This window comes from Podarcis filfolensis (genome assembly GCF_964270895.1).
Source record: "Podarcis filfolensis genome assembly, chromosome: 1".
Classification (NCBI taxonomy): Eukaryota; Metazoa; Chordata; class Lepidosauria; order Squamata; family Lacertidae; genus Podarcis; species Podarcis filfolensis.
This window is the reverse complement of record NC_139604.1, coordinates 30,376,187-30,394,939: the sequence shown is the minus strand read 5'-3', so window position 1 is coordinate 30,394,939 and position 18,753 is coordinate 30,376,187. Positions and strand designations below refer to the sequence as shown.

The 18,753-nt window shown below is 41.3% G+C and overlaps 1 protein-coding gene across 4 annotated transcripts in view; it reads left to right on the top strand.

The window, feature by feature from the left end:
* Window positions 1-6,666: 6,666 nt before the first annotated feature.
* Window positions 6,667-18,753, top strand: part of PSMD14 (proteasome 26S subunit, non-ATPase 14) — a gene marked incomplete at its 5' end in the record, with an annotated part of 59,676 nt that continues 47,589 nt past the window's right edge. Inside the window, 4 exons of one of the 4 annotated variants that reach the window (XM_083582535.1) lie at window positions 6,732-7,041; window positions 7,258-7,353; window positions 11,777-11,859; window positions 15,112-15,164. In XM_083582535.1, coding sequence (XP_083438661.1) covers window positions 15,117-15,164 — 48 coding nt within the window. Of the gene's footprint in view, window positions 7,042-7,257; window positions 7,370-11,776; window positions 11,860-15,083; window positions 15,165-18,753 lie in introns of those variants that run through there. The other 3 variants (XM_083582536.1, XM_083582537.1, XM_083582534.1) reach the window with 3 other exon arrangements.

Below are 18,753 nucleotides of genomic sequence, written 5' to 3'. Positions count from 1 at the left end.
GGAATGTAATACTCATTTGAGACTCAAAGGTACCTCTGCCATGCGCATACCTGCTGTTAACTCTTTGTTTATGAGAGCAAATTGACATCAGAAAATACCGAATGCCAAAACAGAGGCTGAAAAACACCCTGAATACATATTTGATTTATCCACACAGCTTCTTTTAGTTTGGATTGACCTGTGCAACTTCTCTTTGTGTTGGATTCTTATACCTCTGAAAAGCCCTAGAAAACAGAAATCAAGCATCTTGGACATGCAAAATTCTGGTCAGAACCCGGTCATATTATGTGTTTTTATCTTAATTCCTGCCACTGTTTTCACAATGTGATTATCTTTATTTTATTAACCTGCTCATGTAAAAAGAACCGAGTGATATATACTACTTTTCTAAGCATCTGTGCACTACTAAGGGTGGCTCACAACATTTTAAAATCATAGTATCGTATAAAACAAGCCACTCAATAAAAAGACACACAAAAAATACAAGAAAGGAATTGCATTTTTAATTGAATTTATTGTTTTGATTGTAAAGTGTTTGTAAACTGCCCTGAATAGTGTACATAGAAACAATATGAAATACCAGAGGTCCTTAATTCATTCTTTTTTATCTGGGAGAAGCAAACCCTGTTTGTGTGACAAGTAAATCCCAAGCAGATTTGCTGTTTTCGGATGATTTTGGGGATACTGCATACTACAGAGGATTCTTAATTCCACTCCCACTGTTCCAATTGAAATCACAACTGTGTTATTGTTTATATGGATACTTACACTGAAATGAAATGGAGATGAGTTGAGAAGACCTAATTATCTAGGGCTTCCCCCTCACTTCCAGCTCACTTTGGCCTCTGATTAAATCTGTGAACATGTAAACAAATTAGAGATGGAAGCTAGTTAAGGTGTTGATAACTTGGGAAAATGGATCGCATAAACAAATTCTATATTTTGGGCTCAGCTCTGAAGATGGTGGTGGGGAGGAAGATGCCTATTGACTACATAAAATCCCTGAAGCGATATTGTAAAGTAAGCATCATGGAAAAATATTCAGATAGTACTGTATATTGAGTTCTCTGTAAAAATAGATTCAAGATAGAAATAAGGTAAATTTCTAAAGGCATTTTAAATAATGGTTGATAAAAAGGTTTTAAATATTATGTCATACTGGGTTACAAATCTAAAAAAAATGTCAAAAGGGCTGGTTATGATACAGTTGCATTAAAAGGGCAGTAGGTTTAAGAATTAAAGATGGGAGGGCCAAAATGCAAACTTAAAATGTAAAATTATTTTATTTACTCAGAAATGATTTGTCATGAAGAAGAAATACTGTAGTATGAAACAAACACAAAATGAGGTGTGGAAGTAGAATTTTGCAAAGTCCAAGGACATTGGTTTTATTTTGATCATTGGGCATCCATAGATGCTTATCAGACCCAACTCTAAGCACTTTAAAGTCCAGTCCAGTTTATAGTACACTAATCCTGATTTTGGACAGTGCTGTCACCACCTAGAGGTTGCGGTGTAGTGTGGCGACATCTCTACCACCTGCCAAAACCTGGAGGTCTGAGATCCAGGTACATGAGTTACACTAGTCATGCAAAGCAATCAGTTTTACCAGTCCATCCCTTTTCCCTGCTGGCAAAAGGAAGTAAAATCAAGTACTAAGGAAAAAACCAGGACTGAAGTACATGGTAATATGTTAATTTGTTTTGTGTTTTTTAAAAGGATTTTTTGTCCTTCCTTCATTGAAATAGCCCCCACTACCTTATCATCCCAAAGAATTGATGCTTTTGAATTATGGTGCTGGAGGAGACTCTTGAAAGTCCCATGGACTGCAAGAAGATCAAACCTATCCATTCTTAAGGAAATCAGCCCTGAGTGCTCACTGGAAGGACAGATCGTGAAGCTGAGGCTCCAATACTTTGGCCACCTCATGAGAAGAGAAGACTCCCTGGAAAAGACCCTGATGTTGGGAAAGATGAAAGGCACAAGGAGAAGGGGATGACAGAGGATGAGATGGTTGGATAGTGTTCTCGAAGCTACCAGCATGAGTTTGACTAAACTGCGGGAGGCAGTGGAAGACAGAAGTGCCTGGCGTGCTCTGGTCCATGGGGTCACGAAGAGTCGGACACGACTAAACGACTAAACAACAACAACACCTTACCATCTCTAAGCAAAGACAGCCATTTCCAGCCTTAGAGGCACTGCTTTGTTTCTTAATTTCTCAAATGCTTTCTTTATCTAGGCACATCCACAGCATATTTAAAACACATGGCTCCCCCCCCAAAAAAATTCTGGAAATTGTGGAAATTCTGGAAACCCCTTACAGATGTTGATTTTCTCCCCTGATGTTTATTCCTATTTTGTATTTAGTATATCTTGTGTAAACTGCTTAGAGATTGTGTAATATTAAGCAGCATATAAATTGTATGTTTTCATAAACAAACCAACACATAAATGGGGACCTCAACAGGGTCTCTGTCCTAGTATGTCCTGATAAATATTATCAGCTCACATTAAAGCTTAAAGGATTAGTTTGAACCTAATCTAGACCTGGGGCTCACCTTCCACATTATCTTGGAATTTTATTTCACTTTCCCTTCATTTCATTTTGCTGTGATAGTTGTTAATATAGTTATTTGAACACTCCAGTGTAAAGTATGAACTTTTGCTAGGATGAAATCATTTTATTGCCTTTGTCTTACCTGAGACTTAGCCCCATTCTACACATACAGGATTGCTCTGTAGATTTGGTTGCCTGAAGGGGGAAGGGATGCAGTATTTTCCTAAAAGCTTGTTTTGCTTCATGTTGTGAGAAATGTGTTCTTGACGGTGTAAGCAAAGAAGAGGGAAAGATGACCTGAACATTCATGTCCAGGGAAGCACACAAACTCATTTATGTGCTTGGAACTGCTTTGGCAGTTGAACTGAATAAGAAATCTCTTGTTTGAGTCCAGATTCTTGCACCTGCAAGGAACTGTTGCATCAAAATGATTACCTCGTGAAACGCTGGAATCCTGTAATAGCATTGCGTGAGTTACAAATTGTCTCTTCAATAAAGGGAAATATTGGCTTGGTTCCCAGTCAATCCAATCCATATATAATAGACACAAAGCAGGCTATTTTGTAATGAAAGGCAAGCAACTCAATCCACCTTGTTATGAATGGCATAAACTGAGGTCACACATTCAAGATTATTTAATTCTGTTCCTCCCGCCCGCCACATTCTTAATAAACTTTCTGCACATTTCGCAGTTACATAAGAAAAGAAAAATGCTATAAAAGGCTTGGGGGATCAGTTCTGGAAAGAGGAAAAAGGAAAGTTCTACTTGTTGATAGGCAAAAATATTTAAATCATTAATACTATGAAGGTAGGCAGTTCCATTTCATGAAGTCGGAAAAGTCCTTATGACACTAGCAAAACTTGGGTACAAACTTGCTTTTTCTGACACTAAGACTTTCTTGTTTGCATCACAGCTGCTTTTATATTTCCTAAATTAAGTTCTTGAATGATCACATTCACCAAAATGTGTTCCTTGTGAAGCAACCTCCATCCAAAGACATCTTCACTGACAGTATGTTGATTTCCCTACAGTAACACTTTCCTTACAAGTGCCGCATTTCTGGGTAGGAAATGCATTAAACCCAGGTCTAAATCACTACATGTGACCAATGCATATGAGTTGCAGATGCATATGCCTGGAAAATGCAAGTGGCTTTGATGTTTGGACAGGCTTCACTTCTTCTTTTTTTAACCCTAGAAAGTTTATTATGTGTATTCTATTATGTGTAATGCTGTATTCTTAAGAGACAATTGTGTTTCTGCTGATCTTGGTGGAGTTTGCTGCTGTAAACATATGCAACCTGTCTGTATGTGTGATTTCAGCAGGATTTGCTCCTGGATAAATTGTTTTTAGGATTGTTGTTGTTTAGTCGTTTAGTTGTGTCCGACTCTTCGTGACCCCATGGACCAGAGCATGCCAGGCACTCCTGTCTTCCACTGCCTCCCACAGTTTGGATACCGTCCATAAACTGCAGTGCAGGGATGGGGAACCTGCGGCCCTCCAGATGTTGTTGGACTCCAACTTCCAACAGTCCCAGCCAGTATGGTCAGATCAGGTGTGATGGGAGAGCTAGAAGTTTGCCATCCCTACTGTAAAGAGATCAAAACTGTGCTGTAGTAGTTAAGCATATCAGACTTGGGAAGCTTATTGTGGACTTCATACTGCTCCGATTTGTCCAGGGTCCACACAATGCTCTCATCAAAATGCTAGTATATATCCCCTCCCTCCAACCTATTAAAGAAAAAGCATATCTGATTTTCTGTTGAAATGGGGAATATGGCCCAGCTTTTCGGTGATGGTATCGTGTGGCACAAAACTTGCATGCATGAGCAACACCCAGCCAGTGCCAGATTTACGGTATGTATAGGCTAAGTAGGCTGAAGCCTAAGGCCTTTAAATCTAGGGGGCCTCGCCAGCTCGCCCTCTCCCCAGTGCCGCAGTCTCCCCTTTCCCCAAATTGCAAGCCCATGCAAGGGCAGGGCAACTCAGGTCCAGCAACTATGAGACTCAGGGCTAGCCAGTGGGGCCCAATTTGAAGCAGTGGGGCGCAACTTGATTTTTTTTTTTGTAGGGCCCCAGTTCACAGCCAAAGTCTGCAAAATCTTATAGATATAAATAAAATCCATCTAGATTGCCCGGGTGCAGGGGCCCCCTTAGGAGCTCAGCCTTTGCACTGTTGACTGAACACCCTCTGCTGTGCAGATAATGGAGAAAGCTCATAAATCGTATCCCTTTTGGCATCCTGGCCAACTCTATTATGTTGGTGTAAACCCTGGTGAAGCAGAAGCACAGAATAGGAGGAAATAAAATCTGCTCATACATAGATGACTGATAAGACTTGTCAACCAGTTCTTCCAAAGTCTTCCTAAATTATAAAGCTCCAAAATACAGGCCAAAAGAGAGCAAGTCTGGGGAGAGCGAGGCATACAATGGGCACCACCAGTGAAAAGGCCCTGCTCTGTGCAGTGGCGTAGCGTGGGTTGTCAGCACCCGGGGCAAGGCAAGTAATTTGCGCCCCCTAACCCGTGGATTTGCGCCCCCTAACCCGTGGATTTGCCCTAACCCCAGATGTTGCGCCCGGTGCGGCCGGCCCCCCCTGCACCCCCCACGCTACGCCACTGGCTCTGTGTAACTCCTACCCTGTCATTTGATAGAGTGCCCACTTGTTCTCCTTCTTGACATGGAATGTTCTCTATTGGAGTCTCCAGGTACAGTACAAAGACCGTAAGAAGGGAGAGCAGGGACCTTGAAGTTCCCAACAGCTGTTAAGCAAGCAAGCAAGCAAGCAAGCAAGCACACAGGTCACCTTTGTCAGTCAGGATACCTATGTCCTGGCCAGGCCTGCACCCAATCTTGTTTTTGTACAATCTTGTTTGTCTTCAGTAACCAAAATTATACATATACAAGCATACATATACAAGTTTTCCTTCATTTGCAAGGAATTGTACAAAACAAAGTGGCACTAATAAAGAAAAGTTCCAGGGTGGCAACAGAAAGCAAACTAAAAATGCTTTTGCAGTTCATCAAAACTATCCAGCAATATCAAGTTATAGGAAAACTGGTGCTATTAATAGTAATCCTTCTAGTTGGTTAATTGGTTCGGCAACTTCCATACACATGACGTGTGATGTTAATTATTTTCCCCAAGAGTTAATGATAACTAATCACAGGCAGCTACAGGAGAGCTATGAGATTCAGGTGAGGGTCAGATGCCTTATCAATCCCAGCAGGTATATAAGAGGACAACCCGGCCTGCCCAGGCCCATTCGCTCTCTCTCAGCCTAAGACACTGCCATGGCAATAAAATTGGGTGTGGTGGTGAGAGGGGCCATAGACCAGCGGTGAAGCTTATACTTGTATGCAGAAGATCCCAGGTTCAATCTAATGGAAGAACTGGGAGACATCTCTGGAAAACTGCTGCCAGTTGGTGTTGACAATACAAATGGTCTGACAATTGAAGCACATTGCTTTCCCCCAAGGAATCCTGGGAACTGTAGTTTCCTTTAGGCACCAGGCAAAAACGTTCCTCTTTAAGGAAGCCTTTGATTGACAGACATCCAATGCCCTATTAAAATGTGTTGGGGGCATTATTGGGTTTCTTCTATGGTATGTATTTTGTGTTTTTATATTATTTTATCTTGTGAACCGCCCTGTGACCTGCGGGTATAGGGAAGTATGCAAATTAAATAAATGAATGAATGCAGTGCTTTTTTTTTTCTAAAAAAATGTTTAGGGGTACTCTCATTTTGACTCAAGAAAATCAGCATTTTATAGTTCAAATCGGCAAAAATAAATAAAGTAAATGGACAGAAGTACAAAGATTCACAAAATGTTTAGGGGTATGCATCCCCCCAGAAAAAAAGCACTGAGATGAATGAATGATTAAATAAATAAATACATACATACATACATACATACATACATACCCCTCACAGAGTTTAAGAAACTACAGTTGCCAGGATTATCTGGAGGGAAGAGCTATGTGCGCTGAATGTGCGGATAGGTAGATAAAGGCGGGAGTGAGTCTCAAAACAACAGCAACCATGAAACAGGCACGCGCTGGGTATCGTGGCCAATCAGGGTCCCGCGCGTACCAACACACGTAGGCGGGTTTTTTGGGGGTCATGTAGGAAACAACAGCGCTGAGGCCACGAAGCTCCGGGCAACCCGGGAGGCGGGGCGTAGCCGGAGAAGCAGCAGAAGCGGCGAAAGGGAGTCAGCGTAGGCGGGACGTCCCGTCGCCATGGCTCCGAGTTCGGTCGCGCTATTGGTCGCCGCCGTGGAACGGAAGCCGAAGACGGGCGTCGCCCTTTGGCCTCCGGAAGTGTTCGGGGGAAGGCTGTCTGAGAGTGCAAGGCGTGAGGGGGAAGGCCTGGGACGGTGCGCCGGCTTTGAATGAATCGGGCTGATTCATCGCGGCCCGGCAGAGCGAAGGCGGCGGCGAGCGCGGCTGTCTGCGAGACGGAAGGGCTCGAGCGGCCAGGTAGGCCTCGGGCCCGCGCGTGTGAGGGCGGCCTGTGACGCGGGAGTAGCCGGCGTGGTTGCCCTCCGGGCTTCGTTGGGTTCGCGAACCCCCCTGCCAGGATGACCCGATAACTGCGGGGTGAGGGGCGGCGCCATGGGAGTTGTAGGCAAGCCAAGAGGCAAGGGGCGCTGGCTACTTCGTCAAGTTTTCTTCGCTTTTTATCTTGATCTCCAGGATCTAAAACAACCAGAGGCGGCTGCAAAAGACGCAGTTCAGAAGCAAGGGGCGGCGTGCTTCTCTGACCCATCGGGACTCGGGTTTCTAATTTCGGTGGGGGAGATATACCGTATGTTGTTGTTAATGATTGTTTAAAAACTGAGTCATGAGCCTTTTGCTGGTCATATGCAGGCCTCCTCAAATACACAGACAGACGTTGTTATTATTATTGTTTAAAAGCTGGTTCAGGAGCCTTTGCTGGTCTGATGCAGGCCTCTCCAAATATATACAGTGGTACCTCGGGTTACATACGCTTCAGGTTACAGATTCCGCCAACCCAGAAATAGTACCTCGGGTTAAGAACTTTGCTTCAGGATGAGAACAGAAATCGTGTGGTGGCAGCGCAGTGGCAGCAGGAGGCCCCATTACCTAAAGTGGTGCTTCAGGTTAAGAACAGTTTCAGCTTAAGAACGGACCTCCAGAACGGATTAAGTACGTAACCAGAGGTACCACTGTATGTGTGTGTATAATTAATATTTATTTATTGTGGCCTGCATTAGAAAATATATATTTGGGATGGCCTACACACACACACACATATATACATATGTATATATGTATACACGCACATGAATACATAGACACACACCCCTCCTGCCCACCGTTGGTTTAGCCGCATCATGAGGGTCATGTTTTCCCCAGCCCTGCGTATACAAATCCTCCATTGCTGACTTACTCTGTTTGAAAGTGTAGGGCTTGGTTATACCATCATAATCTCTGACTACCATCTTTTTCTTCATCTTGATCTAAAGCTGTTGCCAAGTGAAGGACGGAAGGAAAGGTCATCAAACTTTTGATTTTTCTCTGCCACGGATAGTATTAGGAAAAAAGGGGTTAAAACCCTGAGGTGTGGTGAAAGAGTTCAGTCTGCAATTTTGTACTCAGGTAAACTGTTAACTTAGAGGGCTGTCGGTCTCCCAAGTTCAAAATGCTGCTTTGAACTTGTGGAGTGTTTTCATAATTTCAGGTCCTTTTCGAAAACATGTGCGATGTGTGAAATTGTAGAAACAGGTGAAGTTTTACTGAGGGTGCTGTTAAAAAGCACCTGAATTGAGGATGCAGTCCAGTGATCTCTTGCTGCCTCTGATAAGAACTCTGAACCCAATAACTGCCTGTGGTGGTAGTAGTCCCATGTTTTAAAAGAAAAAACTAACTATTTTTAACTGCTCCACCACTGTAGCTGTGAAGTTGTGTACCAAAGCTTTTGGTTGCTATATCTTACTGTCTGTTTTTTATTGACAAGAAAGCATAGTAGTTTATACATTTTGTAAGAGCTTTATAATATGTGTAATCTCTCTTGATTCTCCTGTTTAGATATGTTTGTGTGAGACCCTATGTCTTTCTAATGCAAGTTATTCCTTTACACTAGAGGCCTATACAGTTGTTCACACTTCAAGATGAGCCAGTCATTGTAATAATTTTGTATTGCCCTTATGATATGTTTTATTGTGGTTTCCCATCTGCAGAGTAATAAAATTCATGTAAAAAATTTTTTTTCCTTCCAGTAGCACCCTAAAGACCAACTAAGTTAGTTCTTGGTATGAGCTTTCGTGTGCATGCACACTTCTTCAGATACCATGTAGTAAAATTCATGTAGTAGCTTAGTGATTGTTAGCCAGTGTTACATTCTTTGACTTTACTATAGTATACTATAGTATATTAACTACAACAAACTACTTTTTTGTTTTTGTTTGCATTTTTAATTATAAAATGTTCATGCTTAGCATCCTCTGTGAAAAAATAAGGGACATACAGAAGAAATAAGATGGAAAAAGCAAGACAAAAATTTAACAAAATTAGCCCAAACTAGCTAATTGCCTTATGTGCAGCATTGGATCTTGTAATCAACAATTTTGTTTTTACAAGTAACTCAGTTATGCTGCATATTTATCAAGGAGCTAGTCCTTTCATATGATCCAGAATTGATACAGATGAATTCTAATCTGAGTTGGTTTCATGCTGCAGTATTTGGAAATGTCTTGGCAGTTCATGTCAGGAAAAAGCTCAAGATGCCTTCTCTTGTCTAGCAATTGAGTTCAAATCAAGAGAAATCTGAGTACCAGGTGGGAGGCCCCCTGTCTCTTTCTGTTGTACATAATTGATAGCTTTCTCTTGTCATCCCAGAATGTCTGGGTAGAGAATGCTCATATACACATGTGGTAGGTGTTGAAGTTAATTGAAAAATGGGTTTGTGGCTCTTGTAGCCTATTAAAGAATGTATAACTAGCTATTAATAGAATGTTTGACAAAACCAATAGTAGAATGTTTACATTGTTTTCTTGGCAATGCTTCCCCCAAGCTTAAAATTCTAAGTAGCATTTTTGCATTGGAATAGTTATTAAAACAATACTGCATTATGCATAAATATTTGCAAATACAAATATTTATGATAATTGGAGATCCTGTTGCATTTGTGCAGAACTCCTGGTGTACTTGTTCATTAACTATTATTTTTTGGCACCTCAACAGCATCCATCTGCAAAAAACTTGCCCATATGAAAATGTGAAAAATGCTTTTTCAGCTTTCATGAAATGTTTAACTACTGTAAATGGCTAATAAAGGCTTGCATCCAACATTTTCTTGGGACTGGTGCAGACTTACAATTAACTTGGATTTAGGGATTGATCTGAAAAGCCTGCAAATCTTCCCCTCTACCTTTCACCTTACATCTGGTAAACACCGCTTGGAAATGTTATCATTTTATTGAAGTTATTTATATACCACTTAATCGTTAATAAAATAAAATGGGTTCTGCATTGTGTGACTGTCGCCAACCAAGATTAAAATGAGCTATGGGGTGCTCCTAAACGTGCTTTGAGGACAATAATGAAACTAGTTTTTTGAAGTGGATTTAGGAGCTTCCTTAAGGGTTGGCAGCACTTGTATGTAACACTGGATCTGTGTGGAGGGCAGAAGGAGAAAGTTTACTATTCCTTCAATCAGCTCACTTTTCACCTCTGGAGCCTCAATTTTAAATACAGTAATGTGGCAACCTCAAAGTCCTTTATATAATCGTTGATATGTTTTAACAATGGCTACTCTGTGTTGCTAAATAGGCAATTTTAATTTGCTGCGTTGAATCAAATTGGTATTTAGCACCTGTAAATGTGATAATAAGAGATAAGGTTACATGATTCAAGTGGACAATAGGAAGAGTTTTCATGGGTAATATAGCAGTTAGCTTGTGCTTGGAGAGTTACTCCAGGATGTATTAGCTAATTCTGTTTTTTTATTAGCTTAAAAATATTTCCGCACACAGCTCTTCATTAAACTGATGTGCATATCAAGAAATAAAGCTTGAAAAAAGAGACATTACACATACTTTTGTAAACCAAGAAATCTTTAATAAAAATATGTTTAAAAAAATTAAAAATGAAGCTGAGTATATTGGAACATCATTTATTGTTCTAAATACAATATGCATTTTTCTCTTAGCATTACAAAATTACAATTTCAAAGGTAGTTCTTTAATCATAAAACCCCTTCCTACTGAACGCGCACAAAATTGTCACCACCTGTGCTTTAAAAATAAACACTACACTACAGTTGCCCAGGTTTTGAAATCAGCCAAGCGCCAGGTGCATTTTGCAACCAGGGATTAGCAGATTGTGAGCACTTTAAGAAGACTTGGCGCCATGTGTGGCGACTGAGACACAGGAAAATTGCTGCCACCGACCACTGAGGGTGCAGGAGAAATGCCTCCCCATCCTGCACACAAGTTAGATCGCTGCTGCTTGTGCAGCGAAGTGTCGGTCACCTCACCAGGTTGGTGCTGACAGCTGCTGCCATTGTGCTGCTTTACCTCTTCCTGCCCCCCAAGTGAGATCACTGGCTGACCTTCCCTTTGCCTCTCCCGTGTGTGTGTGTGTGTGTGTGTGTGTGAAAAATATGCCAGTATTTGTAAAAATTAATTCAAATAACATGGTTTTGGCCACTTGCAGGGGCTGAGCCCCATTTATGTTTGTGTTGTCCAATTAAGAATTGCTTTTTAAAATATGAATAAGAATGTGTCACTGATGTGAACTGTGTATTAGTTCATGTGTTTCAAACAAATAAATAGAAAGTGTAACTGAATTGAAAAAAAATGTGGCTAGACATTCTGTTGTGGGGCCCATAACCTAGGTTTCAGGAGCCATGTGGCAAATGGCTTTCCTGTCCTAGTTTCTAACACTGCTATTGACTACAGTGGTACCTCTGGTTACGTACTTAATTCGTTCCGGAGATCCGTTCTTAACCTGAAACTGCTCTTAACCTGAAGCACCATTTTAGCTAATGGGGCCTCCCGTGCCACCACCACGTGATTTCTGTTCTCATCCTGAAGCAGAGTTCTTAACCCGAGGTACTATTTCTGGGTTAGCGACGTATGTAACCTGAAGCGTATGTAACCCAAGGTACCACTGTATATTTATGAGCACTGAATACTTAAAGCAGTGCAAATGCTCCTTACTCTAAATAATTGTTGTTCCTTCTGTTTAGGTTGGAATTAAGCTTTACCTACACTAGAATTTGGACAGCCAACTGAGACCAGGAAGAGAGTTGTTTAAAGGAACAGAAAACCGGTGAGTACAAGGTAAACATAGAATAGATCCAGTTATTGCTTTAGATCAGGCATGGCCAAACTTGGCCCTCTAAATGTTTTGGGACTACAACTCCCATCATCCCTAGGTAACAGGACCAGTGGTCAGGCCATGCCTGCTTTAGATGTTTGGCTGTGTGTTATTTAAATTGTTTAGGAACATAATTCTGTTATCTAGAGCAGCAGTGAGATACTTCTGGCCCACGGGTATAATTAAGCCATTTTGGCCAAGCCATACCCACCTGTCTACACCTAATCTAGGACAGGTATGGAGTGGGTAAACTTGCAGCAGGGCCAAAAGAGGGTTTGCGGGCACCACCAATCACCTGCGCCCACCACTTTGCAAGTATCAATAATCAGTTGATTATTGAGTATTTCAGAGAACATTTGTCTGCATTAGAAAGCTAGTTCCATGCTGCACCTATGGTTTATGAGACTTTGAAAACCAGGGGTCTTTTACTGCTAGTTCTTTTCTCACTAAGACTTTTGAACAAAATTATTAAATCTTAGAAACTTTTCTCATCTTAAAAGTTTAGTTAAATGAGTTAAATGTTGGTTATAATATTGAAGTTTGCTGGCTTGCTCCAAAGCTTCCATCGTGGAGCTTTTGTGTCAGTATAGTCAATCTGGAGCTACAGTGGTGGTGGTGGGGAGCTTCATTCATGTGCAGATGGTGGTGTTTAGAGCTGCCCTGATACTGAAGTTTTTGAAAGGCCACATTTGCATATGTGGGAGCTTTATCTACATGTTGGAGCTCACATGTGCATAAAGAACCCCTTGACTGTAATTATCTACTCATTCAGAAATTAATAGGAACCAGACTGAAAGGTAGCTTAACACTTTGGGCAAATTGTGTATTACATTCTTACCAACTATGTACAGTGGTGCCCCGCAAGACGGAAAACTCGCTAGACGAAAGGGTTTTCCGTTTTATGAGCTGCTTTGCAAGACGAATTTCCCTATGGGCTTGCTTCGCAAGACGAAAACGTCTTGCAAGTTTGTTTCCTTTTTCTTAACACCGTTAATACAGTTGCGACTTGACTTCGAGGAGCAACTCATAGAACGCAGTGTACATAGTAGCCTTTTTTGAGATTTTTAAAGACTTTGGTGATTTTTGAAGCTTTTCCAAAACTTCTTTTGCAGCCATTTGGTAAGTTAAACTTTTAAAACTTTTTTGGGGGGGTTTGGATTTTGGGTTGGGGTGTTTGGAATTCAAGGACTTGGTGTTGGGGAGGGGTTTGCAAGAATCTGGAAGCTTGTGTGTTTTTTTCCTGCATTTTTATGATTTTCTGTGACCATTGGGGCACTCTGCTGTTTTTTTTAAAAAAATCTGGATTTGAATTTCTGTGTGCTGGGTGGGTGGGGGAACAGTTGGGGAGGGGTTTGCAAGAATCTGGAAGCTTGTGTTTTTTTTCTGCATTTTTATGATTTTCTGTGACCATTGGACCACTCTGCTGTTTTTTAAAAAAAATTCTGGGTTTGAATTTTGAAATGCTCTTTACAGTATGTGTGACTTTAAAGAGCACTTAATAAACTCTTGTTGTACCAAATTTGGCTTTGTTTGGACTTTTTTTGACCATAGGAACACATTAATTGATTTTCAATGCATTCCTATGGGATTTCGTGCTTCGCAAGACGAAAAATTCGCTAGACGAAAAAATTCGCAGAACGAATTAATTTCGTCTTGCGAGGCACCACTGTAGACACCTGAATAAGAGGAAGAGAGAAGTTGTAGCAATCAGTAGATGAAGTATTGAAGGATCCATTTCTCTTAAATCCCATCACAGTCTTAGGTCAGATCTAGAGCAAGCATATCTAGAGAGATGTTCTTAGTGCAGCCTCCCTTTCTACCTCACCCCACGCTATGATCTAGGCCTGCTTGAAGTTATGTGCCAAGGTAGGGAACTAGATTGGAGCAAGACCGTCCACCTGTCAAACTTGAAAGAAGTTGCTGTACTCCTCAGTCAGCTGATTGTTAGTTAGAGCAAACCTCCTTTGAATGTGTGTGCTAATTGGCATTCCTAGTGCACCTTCTAAGAGGCTCTCTTTACCTTGTCACCAGCTGATTGTCGGTTAGAGGGAGCCCCTTTGACACCTTTCTTTCCAAATCTCTAACCACAGCTCACTGAAGCACTAACATTCATTCATTTAAGTGCTGGACAAAGCAATTTGCAAAGTCTCTTATTCAAGCGGCTCTTCAGCAGACATCATATATGATGTCAGGTGTAGGGCAGGTGGGTGTGGCTTGACTGCAGCTGTCTCGCGAACCAAATAGGGAAGCCTAGTGGGCCAAATTAGGCCTGCACGCCAGAGGTTACCCACCCCTGTTGCATGCCTTCTGCCCTGGAAGCCTTTACCACTCATCTTGGGAATGTGGACTCTGTTGATAGTGGTGAGAGAGACGTTCTGGCTCTAGAGCCTGTTGAGCCTTGGCTCAGGAAGTTTAGCTATTCTGAGCACTTTAATGCATGCTTGCTTGTGTTTTAAGATATTCAAGATTTCAGAACCTAATAATGACATGTTGTACCTGGAGGTGTGTTAGGGCTAGATCAATATAACAAATAGTAGAATGCTGATGGTTTAATCTCTTTCCGCATTTAACAAGATTGGAAATGTACAGAACTATAGCCCTTAGTATTTTAACTAAAGGCATTTAATGTTTACAGCATTCTTTTGGTGTAATGAGTTCATTAAGAAAAGCTTTTGATGCTAATTCAGAAATCTATAATTTGTTCAGCGTCTTTCACATGTAGTTTTGATGCTAACTGACAAGCTGTAAGTTAATTAGCACAGAACTTACTAATGAGGATGTTAAAAAATTTCACTTTTGAATTATTTTTATATCGATGCGTTCTGGACAAATTGAAGGGAATTCTATTATACAGGTGATGAGTTTTGTTTACTTTGCTATGCAGATGCTTTTTCAGGTAAGTGGGGTGAGGAGAATGTCAATGATTTTTGCAAATGCTATATATATAAAAAAACAAGAAATGCTTGTCTTTTTCAAATCCAGGGATAACCCAAAACCAATGCAGTTAAAGTAAGGTTGTTAATTAGTATGGAAGACAGCTTCTTGAATTAATATGTGGTGTTAATTAACAGGAAGTCTGATGTTGTGTTGTAATTACTACCAATATTTTTGACATACTGAGTGACTGAAGGTGAATTACATGGAGAACAATTTAGTAAACAGATCAGAATCTAGGTATGCTTTCTTTTTGTTTCTTTTCTTTAGAAAACATGGATAGACTTCTTCGTCTTGGAGGAGGTATGCCTGGTCTGGGACAGGTTAGTATACAGTATGTTAACTACTTTTTTAAAAGTTTTAATTACAGTTCCTAAAGTCTTACTTTTAATCATCAAAACAAAAAGCCCAATATGATCAAACTTCCACAGACACTTGAAATACGGTAAGTGCAAAGAAGAGGGTGCAATGTTGCATGATTTTGAGTGAACATTACTGTATATGAATTATTGAAGGGGAGCTGTGTATGTTTCTTGCAGCAAAGGCAGCAACAGGGTTTCTTGTGTCAACGTGACAGCATGTTTATTGTGGCTTGAACTTTCATACACAAAAGCCTGCTTTGTCTAATACATCAGTGTAAATTATTGCACTGTCTTAACTTTCCAAACATAATTTGTCTGTGTGCAATGTGTGAAGTTGTAGGATATTTTTGTTAGTCATGTGGGATCATATGTTCACAGATGATGAATTGGCAAAATCTGATCCAGCAGGCAGTGGAAAACACAAACAAGTTGCAAATAAAACCTTCCTGGCTTAGTGATGATAGTTCAGTTTTCATTCATATGATGCAATGTAAGCGTGAACAGACCTAGTTTACACAGACCTCATGGTTATCACCATAGCCATAGTACAAATTAAAAACATTGAAAACTGACTGCTGTGTGTAAGGAAATAGATCTGTAGTACTTCAACTTCATGCTTGTTTTTGGGTACAGGAAGATGGTTATTTTAAATAACAGCTCCTCCAAGAAAGCCTCCAACACCTTCCACCCAATGTAATCTTTATTCTCTTTCACAACAAAATGCCATACCTTAAAAAGTCCTGAGGTCTTTTTTGGCAAAGATTTCCATGTTTGTTTCTATCACTGCTGCCTACTGGCATGCTGATGACCAAGTCCGTAGCAGTTTCTTTTCAAGCCTATCTTAATTTAAAGTAAGCTTGAAAGTCCATCACTTTAGAATTCCCAACAGATGTGCATTTAGGCATAATCTATAATAATTTCTCCTTGGAGTGAAACGGAGAAGGTTAGAGGCTTTGTAACTATTGTAATGGTCCTTCTCTCACCAAATCAGGGAAAAGAACACATTTAAACTTAATTTCTGTGGCTCAGTTTATTATAAAATTGCACTGCAATTTTTTGTTCTGTTTTGGTGACCTGTTTTGTAGTGCAATTTCATGATGAAAAAGGCAAATAAGCAAAACTGTTGTTAGCAATAGTTCTCCATTAGAGGGAGAGATAATGACAGCAGAATACCTCTGTTTGAAAAATTATGCATGATATTTTCATGTGATGCTTGAGAGTGGGGTGTCTTGGCTTGACGTCGGTCTGAACTCTCCAGGTAGGCATGTAAATGGAGAGGAGTGATAAATGAGGATGCATTCAAGGTAGGAAAATAACTGTGGTATAGGACCTCCACAGGTTTAAAAGCCCTTCTAACCACTGTGGCCCTTTGACTTGTGGAAGGGCTTTTAAACCTGTGGAGGTCCTCACTAACAAAAGCGTAAAGGTAAAGTTACCCCTGACCGTAAGGTCCAGTCGCAGACGACTCTGGGGTTGCGCGCTCATCTCGCATTGGGAATATTATTTCTGTCAATTGCATTGTGAGTGTGTAGCAGATATAAAAAGGGCAAGTTCATTAGGAAATGAATGGAAAATAAAATTGCTGATACCATAATGGTGTTGTACAAATCTATGGTGAGACCACATTTTGAATGCTGTCTACAGTTCTGGTTACATCAGCTCACAAAGGACATTGTGGAGTTGGTGAAAGGTTACAACATTTGGTACTGTTCAGTTTTGAGAAAAGTTGGAATAAGAGGTAACATGATTGACGTTTATAAGATTATGAATGGCATGGATAAAGCTGATATAGAAAAGTTATTCTCTTTGGACAGCTGTTCTGTTCCATATGATTCCTCAATTCTCTAGAGCATTTTTTTTTTGGGGGGGGGTGTTCACATTGAAATGGGAGCTGTGTTCGGTGTCTGATGTTGGCTATCAATACTATAGCAATGATTCTTCTGACAAGTTGAGAGACAAATGTTGCAATTAGTGATTACTTCATAAAACTGAGAGCAGTGGTTCCCAACTGGTGGTGCATGGACCCCAGGCAGTCCACGTAACCCACACAGGAGGTCCGTGGCACCATTCACACAACAAAAACTACCTTAGAGATATCAAAATTTCCAAAGGTAGGGACTCCATGCCTTGGCTATTGAAAAACGGAGTCCGCCATAGGTAGCTAATTGGGAATCAGTGGCTTAGAGCAGAACTTTCCAAACTGTTCATGTCAGGGACACTTTTTAGGCATGCATCATTTAGCGACACAGTAATTCAGTTTTACTAGTAAACAAGGTTTAACCCCTTTCCAAACCTGGGAGGAATGAGGGGAGTGTTTGCGCAACACACCTACATACTGCAGCAGACACACTAATGCAGTGCTTTTCAACCAGTGTACTGTGGCACCCTGGGGTGCCTTGAATGATGGTCGGGGTGCTGCAGGCAACACTGGCCTCTGTCGCTCTTCCATCCCACCTCTGATGCCCTCTTGCCTCTCTGCCTCCTAAAGGCTTGCCCAGCTATTTGTTGCAGCAGCCCTGGCTACGAGCTCCCCAGGTGAATGGTGCTTTTGGGGCTGGCCAGGGGCTGCTTCCCAGGCCTCTGTGAGGAAATGTAAGGAGGCACCTCTCTTTGGGGCGGGGGGGGGGAGCCCAGAGCAGTTGCGACTGTCCAGAGGACTCCCAAGGGGAGGGGAGAAGAGGGGAGCTGAGGAGCACTCCACAAGGGTGTGTTCAAAAAGGCCTGAAGGGCTGCTGGCTCTGCAGGCAAGGGGTGGCATAACTGGGCTCCACACGGGTGCCGCAGAACAAGCTGTGGACTCAAAAACATTGAAAACCTCTGCACTTAAGTGTTGCAACACACAGTTTGGAAAGCTTGGCTTAGAGGATTGGATGTAAGTAGAGAGAAACCTTGGACTTGCATACTCTCCTCAAATCATAGCTTCTTTGCAAACTAAGATCACCAACAACTGGTCTTTGGGTAGTAGTCTGAATGTGGCCATTATCCGTCTCCTTAGGGAAAGAAGGGGCTTTTCACCTCTGAAAGCAGGAGGGGGGACAACCTTTTTCAGGCAAGGGCCTCATTCTCTTTTGGCAAATGCTCCAGTGATCACACACCAGGGGAGGGTGGGGCCAGAAGCAACAGTGGATGGGGCAATTATTGTAAATTTTACATTAAGGCACTAAAACAGTTTCTGCACTCATTCTCGGTCCAAGGAAGCAAGAAACATCAGAGTTCAATAGCACAGTCCAGCCAAGCAAAAGCACGAAGCTGCAAAATAGAGCTTGTAGGTAATGTGGCTGAGGGTAGTCGGGAGGCTTGGAGAGCCACATTCCGTCCCCAGTCCTGATATTGCCTATTTTTACTTTAAAGTAATTCAGACTGCCTCTGATGACCCTATTTTAAGGAGATACCTTGAGTGTATAGGGGAGGTACAATAGAATAAATAAGCGTTGGAGCAGATCTCCCCTTAGCTTCTTCCTTTGAAAGTGTAATAAATGCCACATTTTCTGCCTTGGAAATTTTTTTCTTTTAACAGTCGCATGCAGAAGATCATCATCATTTTGTTTGG